This window comes from Ylistrum balloti, unplaced genomic scaffold, assembly GCF_031769215.1.
Source record: "Ylistrum balloti isolate Yb309-2 unplaced genomic scaffold, AGI_CSIRO_Ybal_v1 Utg369808, whole genome shotgun sequence".
NCBI classification, from domain to species: Eukaryota; Metazoa; Mollusca; class Bivalvia; order Pectinida; family Pectinidae; genus Ylistrum; species Ylistrum balloti.
Window position 1 is genome coordinate 2,201,864 of NW_026781982.1, and position 8,515 is coordinate 2,210,378.

The 8,515-nt window shown below is 32.9% G+C and overlaps 1 protein-coding gene across 1 annotated transcript; it reads right to left on the reverse strand.

Annotated features, from left to right (window-relative positions):
* Positions 1 to 1,839: 1,839 nt before the first annotated feature.
* Positions 1,840 to 8,261, reverse strand: LOC132544747 (V-type proton ATPase 21 kDa proteolipid subunit c''-like). Its single transcript, XM_060208397.1, has 7 exons — positions 8,147 to 8,261; positions 7,449 to 7,497; positions 7,118 to 7,201; positions 6,511 to 6,658; positions 6,041 to 6,095; positions 5,595 to 5,785; positions 1,840 to 4,989 (listed from the first exon to the last, which is right to left on the reverse strand). Exons 1-7 carry the CDS (start codon positions 8,259 to 8,261, stop codon positions 4,960 to 4,962), a joined length of 672 nt encoding a protein of 223 aa, XP_060064380.1. The 3' UTR covers positions 1,840 to 4,959.
* Positions 8,262 to 8,515: the final 254 nt, after the last annotated feature.

Consider the following 8,515-nt stretch of genomic DNA (forward strand, 5'->3'; position numbering starts at 1 on the left):
CATTATAGTCAATCTCACCAAAGTGAGCACAGGTAACCAAAAACTGTTTAAATAATTATACATAAGCCACAGGTAAAAAAATGTCCAAAAATATAAACATAAGCCAATACTGCTATATAAGGACTCGAGATGACATTACAATTCATAACCTGATATTCATTCCACAAATTGAGACTTATTTCATACTTGGGACTGAATTTCAGATTCATTTATATTGTACTAATATTACTCTTGTGTAATTTACTCTTGTAATAATTTGATTAACTTTATTGTAGATTTTATTTGCTTGTCTGTATTTTGTGTTTAATTTATTTAACTTTCTTTCAGATTTCTAGTGCTTATATTAATTTTGTGTTGATAATTATGTTTTAAATAATTTGATTGTATAATTTGCTTGTCTATATTTTGTGTTTAATTTATATAACTTTCTTTCAGAATCTAGTGCATATATTAATTTTGTGATATGGTGATATTGTGTATAATAACTGTGTAATTCATTGAACTCGACGTAATATCTATACATAGCATTTGAGACATGGCGTATCTTCAAGTTCAAGTCAAATTTGTTATGAACAAGCGTGGAGGTCAAAACTTGCTTCATAACGGTTTCCGGTATCGTGTAAAGATACACCATTATCACATTAATCTCCAGGAGCACCAGCACACTAATGCTCCCCGACGACATTCTGTATCGGTGAACAGGACCATTACTCATTATCAAAGATCCTAGCCACCAAGTCGTTGTCTTAGCGAACACTAACCTAGACGCTAATTTCTATGGAAGTAACAATATAACGACTTATAATTTGTCTTGGCGAAATGAATACTGCACTTGCATACTTCATACCCATAAACATGGACCAGCTACGGGCTAGTCGTTGTACACGTACAGCGACCGAGATTATAGGATCCCTAGCGCAAAAATATACCGGTATTTGGTATCAACTGTTATAGATATAACCAGGTGTGATATATACGTCCCTGATATAACCATAGATATAGACAATTAAATATCTGATAAAATCTTCCTTGGTAAACTGATGGACGACTAGACAGTTAAAACGTTGTGTGTGTGTTTTTTAATATAGTTTGACACAAGTACAGCTTACCTATGTCCCTATAGACTTCCCGCCAGCCGGACACAAAACACGTGGATGCCGGACTTTGTTTATACGAGAACATGCACGTGTCAACAGACTCGGCTCGTGTATTCAGTAATGTCAACTTGATACATATATGTGAGCATGGTGGCTATATTTTTTACATCGTATCATCGACGTGGTAAAAAGATAGTTATCGGTTTTAGTATAATTCACAATATTTTCATATTTCTTGTCAATATTAAAGTGACCTTGCAACACGGACCAAAAAGTGAATATCTAATCACATTGCTTTGTACCAAAGTGTACGTCTAAGTTCACAATTGATAGATTCGGATGACTTCGGATTTTATCGTGTGATCTGCACATTACACGTAATGTTTTTACTGTGACTTCCCCCCCCCTCCTCCCCGAGAGATGCTACGATACAACAAAGAAAAGTAGATGTTGGAGTTGATCATTGAAATATCGACTTCTAAATTTGACCATGTGCCAAAGTGATAATGCACGTGCCGACCAATACAAAACACCAATAATGAGTTCGAGTGTTCGCCATTGTGTGAGGTAAAACCGAATAGTTTGGAGTATAGCAAACCTTCATTGTTTAATTTGTGTGATGTCAGTTTTTTTTTCTCCTGGAACCAAGCAAATTTCTTCGCTTGTGCCTTCAATTTTGAACAAATTCAACAGATTTGTGCACCAATATTCACAGGAAACAAAATAAAACAAACTATTTCAATATTTATATGATATTTATTCAATGACATAGAACATATGCACTAAATACTAATAACTACTGTATATCAATACAGAACATTTCGCTTCCCTCTTCAGTGATTATGGCTCATTTGACAAACCACGACATTTTTCTCTTTATCACGTTCTATATCAACCAACTACTGATTTTGACTAGATTTGAAATTAACATTGCTTTTGTCTCATTAATCAATTTTACCTATCACGAAATGATAATCAAAATAGCACAAATCAGTGGAACAACAACATTTAAGGATACATAGTATGTATACCTACTACAGTCCTAAGGGGGGTAACTCTTACAATGATTACAGGTAACTTTCTAGCTTACCACATTGTACAACAGAGATTAAAAAAAAAACACTTCATTTTAGTTCTATTTAGATTCGCTTTTCAATGAGTAAATACTTCACCAAGTTATGACAGGTTTGTTGTCAAACATGTAATGGATGTTAAAATAGATCATGTCTACCTACCATAGCAAGATTGTTCATTGCTTTAATTCTTATTTCTTATACGTGTTGATGCCCGAGGAAGGCAGGTTATGAAAGTTCATGCTGAGGTTTGTTGTTTCTTCTGTTATATAGTGGAATTAAAATGGAAACATCAATAATACAAATTTAACCTTGTTAACCATTTGTAGCATCAACAAAAATGTACCACTCTCGGAGAACCAGATCCAACTGCACAGGCCTTACATAAATATCAACACGTAAATATCACACCATTCTGCACCACATATAAATTGTATCTGATATCTTACTGCTATCTGATTCAGATGATATTCCATGTTATGATTCATTAAAGAAAATCTTACCATCACTCTTTGACCACATTTCAATCACTATACTTACAATTTCACCTCACATTTCATCATTTTGACGATTGCATGATAATTTCCTTAAAAGATCTTCAACTTTCTTCAATCTCAAGTGTGTGTTTTTGATTTATTAATTATCCAAAAAAAAAAAAAATAATCTTACACAGCAGCAACAAAATGTACAGGAAACTGTTTTTAGAATGTTCATTGGTATTTTTTAAACTATCAATGTTTTCATACTGTAGTAGTACATAAGTTAGAGAAGGGAACCAATTGCTTTTTATCATTTATATAACAAAGATATTGTGATATTAAAGAATCTGTCTACCAGAGACAACCACCTTACCTTTTTTTCCATGCACCATAATTACTATGTAACAAAACACAAATAATCACATATTTCATGATAAATATTTAACAAACAACTTTTGATCCCCATACAAACATTTCTTAATTCCCTCTCACACAACCAATCATGACAAAAACACTCTTTGTTCAAGGTACAACTGGAATGAAACATAGATTTCAGATATGAAAAGTTTTCAACCCACTTTAAGAGCAAATCATCACTTTTGTTTTCATTATTTTTAACATGTTATCAATATTCTATATTTACACACACTGTACAGTACTTCATTATATCAAATTACCGTTTAAATTTCATTTTATTCTACTTAATCAAAGAATTCAAATCAATTTTCAAGAATTGTGGAAAAGAATGGAATGTTGGGAAAACAAATTGCTGAAAATTTCAAAATGATCATTAATACATTTATTGACAATAATAACTAATCCAATGTGTACCCTACAAACTTCACTTTGAATACATTTCTTGAAACTTCTTGTTTACTTGTTATGGCAAAAGTGAAGATATACTCCAATTAAAAAGAAGAATAACTTGCCCTTTTAGAAGCCAACAATTAATGTCTGTAGCATTGCTGTACTCTGTATCTTAATATTACAAATATTTAAATAGATTCATTGTATGAATCAGATTTAAAGTAACTACTACTTACTCTATATACCCTGTACACATTACTAGCAATATAATGTAATGCAATTTAAATCATTTCACAGATTATTTATCAGTAATTTTCAGTCATTCTTGGTTACATACTACAATGTACATACTGCTCAATCAAGCATGAAATAAAAATAAGCTCTACTTCCATGAAAATCAATATTTACAGACTGATGAAGTGAGAATATTTGATAACAAAAGGAAATCACAGTAGATATAAAACTAATCATTCACATGTTGATACATGTTTGTATTGTTCGAGACATGATGTTTGAAGCATATTACAATGTAAGTTGTATATATTATATGGATAAATATTTATCTGAATATAAATCTACAACTGATGATAAAAATGTGTACCCAAGGATTTCTTAAGTTTTGACATGGATTATGAATACTGCACTGTTGAACCTTATTACCCCAAATATATCAGTATGTTCAAAAATCACTCCAAGGCTACTTTCATTGCCAACCTTGTGTAAAATTACGGTATCTTCCATTGCAAAAAGCTGGAAACACAAATCACAAAGTATGTACAGGTACATGTTTTTTGTGTGTCCAGCACTTGTGCCTCCATCTTTGTTTGTTTCCAAAGTATTATTTCCCTCACAAAAACCAGCCGATGACAACAACAACATTTACATAAAATTTCATATTTTACCAATATTTGTCCTCTAATGGTATTCTTACGTTAATAAGCCCATGCCTGGTAATACCTTGGCAATCTATTTCTATTAACGTTTAGTAGAATTACAAACACTTCTGAATTAGCCTGCAATAAGTTCAGCTCCAGACATTGAGCCAGAAATTGTATGTAAGCGATGAGCTTACAGCATGTTCAGTGAGCAGATTTTTTCTTTATTTTCAGACAAATCAATCTTTACTGTAGACAACTGATGTTTGATATATTTGGAAACATCAACAACTTACTATTAAAATGAACAAATTAACCAAAGAGAACATGGAAATGCATAAAAATGTATTAATGTTTTTGGCCCAAAAGATCTTTGTCTACAAACAAATGGTTTTTAATGAAGCTTGAATTATGATCATTCAAGAAGGATTGTTGGAGACATCAGTAGAATAGAATAAATCTACCACATTTACACTTTCTTTATTTGAATCTATTCCTCATCTTTTCCTCTCCAGACGTATCTTCAGAAGGAGCTGAGCTAGCAGCAGCAATATTTCCAAATATGTCCAGTAGGTAGTGTTCCCTAGGTCGTACATAATATAATTGTATTAATGGTCTGAGACAGCAGTTAATCTGTTCCCATCTTCACTCCTGTGATCTGTGAGGAAAATGAAAAAATAACTTATTTATCTTTTTGCTTGAAAAACTTATTGAATGAATGCTTGAGTGTCAAATTTAATACATATCTAACTTACATGCTCATTTAATACTGAATACCTTCAGTTCTCTAAAATCCAACAAGAGTATCAGTGAAACTGAAGAATGCTCCCCAAAAACAACTTTTTTGGACCCAATATTTTAACAAAGGGCAATACATGTATTTCTGTAATTAAAGGGTTTCAGGCACTGAATTTGTTACATTGTACATGTATATCCTCTTTGAACGTCCAATGTATTCACCAAGTTTCATTACCCTTGCTTATATGAAAGCGAGTTATGTACTTGTCAAAAACAGTTTTACAAAGGGCAATAACTCTGTAATTGAGAAGCCGAGGCCCTGAATTTGATACACTGCACATCCTCTTAGTATGACCAACGTATACACCAAGTTTTATACTACTTGCTTAACCGTGGGAAAAGTTTTGCTCCAGACAGAGAAGGATGGATGGAAAGACGGATGGAAAGACAGATGGCAAAGCTCAACTATATGCTCCCTTGAAAACATTGAGTTGAGAAATAAATACCCAATCATACTGTACTTACTTGCAAGATAGCAACAATGATTCCAAAGAGACCAATTGCAGTGGCAAAGATTTCTATAATTAGGAGCTTTACAAAAAGACTGGCATTTTGGGCATCGGCTAAAGCAGCACCAGATCCAACAATTCCAACACTGATCCCACAAGCAATGTTAGATAATCCTACTGTGAGGCCAGCAGCAAACATCTGGAAACCTAAAACATACAGATAGTTGTAACATTGGGACAATAGATGGAACAATCTGCTCCTGGCACTTGTATATTATTTGTTTCCTTTAGACCAAAATGGTATGTTTACACAAACAATGAATGTGAAGTTTGAGTTTTTTAATGGATTAATTTGTAAGTGAAACATCATGAAAGAAGTTTCTGCATATGGTAGACAGTTTTCATTTTGAAAGTTGTCTGAAAAAATACTGAAAGTAAACACTGTTAACTGTCTAACCTTACCTGCATAATGGGAATCCCTTATAACAGTTTCTGATGCAGTGAGTGGGTCATAAGTCTGAAATATAAGAAAAAAATTTTATCAGGCCCATCAAATACAATGTATTCTCTTACAAACTGATATTACTTTTTATTGAAGTGATATTAAACATCAAACCTGGTTTTAACCAATACAAAATGTCTTTTCCTGCAAAAACCTGGATTTATTCATTTAGACATGTACATCTATGACAATGCCATTTAAGAAAGAATTACAATTGATTTGATTAATTTTTGTGAAGAAAAGTTTGACCTATCAGATATAGAGAACAAAAAAGTTAATTACGTGTAGATTCTCTTCAATCTAGAGCTTAACTCTAATATGAGACATACATACATACAGTACAAATTAATCAGAATGAAGGCATATTTAATGTTTGTCAACATTTAAACACATGAGAGTTGCAGACATTTTTATAGGACAAGACACTTACCCCTAATTGGTTAGCAATGACAATAGCCATGATGATACCATAGATGGCAACAGCCTCACAGAAGATGATACTGATCAGATTCTTTGTTTTGATACGAGGGGCCTTAACTCCGCCTCCGAGGATGCTCACTCCTGTGGTAAATATTCCCCTGTAAAACAATGCCACAAGGATATTCAACATTTCATTTTTGTTCTTCTAGACATGCCATCATATAAATTTTCATGGCGATCTTAATTCAATTATTTTCCACTGATTGTGAACCCCAAGTTTTATCTTCTTCGGCCTCATTTTGTGCATATACTTTATGAAATATTCAGTACAATTACTTACACTCATCTGAATGACTGTAAAATATTGTTGTATTATTATCATATATAGGTTAAGATCCATTCATTCTTGTAATAACATCCTTTAAAATATGTACCTCAATTTCATTTCATTCTTTTGAGAGGTAATATGTAAATGCTGACAGGTAGTAGGTGTTTTAATATACATCTGGTGCATATACATTTTCTTGGTGTCTACCTTATGAAATGTTTAAGTTTAAAACTGTGCCTGATAACTACTAACTGGTGTAGAATGGAGTAAGATTGTTTTCATAACTTACCAGGCAGCTCCGACTACTGACAAGGAGATTGACAAGCCAATACCTATACTCGCCCACATAAATGGAGAAGTGCTTTCTAGAAACCTGGAAAAAATGAAATGTCAAAGTATTATAATACATTACAGACCTCACAATGTTACAATTTAATTACAACTGTGCATAATACATTTTTTTCTTCATCTTTACACTTTTTTTCAATTTCAGTAAATTCCATTTGTTGAATAAGCAGAATAACTAAAGATTAAAGACAGAAAGTCAGAATTTTATGTGAAACTATTACGTTGACATAATTATGGAACTTTCAAAATGTTAATATGTTTATAAAGCTTACCATCCAAAATCAAATCTTGCTCCCTTTCCTGTTAGCATATAATAAAAGGCTGCAAAACAAACAATATAGCATTATGAATGTGTTCACAAATACTGTATACTTTAACTAATGTTAGAATTATAATCTGAATTATCCAATGGTAAATAGTCAGCGGATAGTGATAAAAGATATGATTAAACTCCACGATATAATGTTAAAAGTGGATAACAGATATAACCTTAAATAATAATGGCTCTTTAATCTAGCACTAGAAAGTAGACATTTAAGTACCGAAAGTAGCAAAAGGTCAATAATAAAAATAAGGAAATGAAACTAATTAATGCTCAAATTGTAAACGACCATCAGCAGTTTAGAAATTACTTATCCAGATTGGTATGATTATTCAATACTTAATTACACGTTGCATTGATAAAGTTGTAAACACGATTGACATGTTGAACTGTCAAACCCAGGCCAGCTGTGATAATATCAATAAAGGCAACGATGACCTCTAATCTTTATAAAAAAAACTGTATTTGATAATGACGAATAAAGACAGTCCGAGTAGGAAAAAGAAAAAATGTTCACATAGACCGCATGCATTCCTGCGTCACCCAGCTCGGGACCATTTGTCAACAACTGGAGGCCCAAGGGCACTGCCATGTCAGCCATACTCTTACGATCTTTGGCAAATGGACGTGCGTGAACATTCAACTCACCTATCACAAGGATTGCCGAAAGAGCCAAGACATAAACAACCGCATACACGGGGTACAGAGAAACCCCCGAAAGTTTCGAGGAAGGCTTCGAAGGCTGGTAGTCTACGTCTGCCATCTTTGCTCATATGATTTACCAGGAAATCACGTTGTAGTCTCGTAAAGACCGATAACTCCGACAATTTAACCCAATTTACAATCAAAGTACTGGAAGTACTGAGAACACAAACGCCAGAAAATATTTTAACTGACTGATGCGAAAGTTCCATGAGCCTTAAACGTTACACAAAATAAAGAGTTTAAACATCGATCAAAACAGAAAAATGTAATAGTTACAAGGACAAAATTGTATTACTTGAAATTACGTCACCG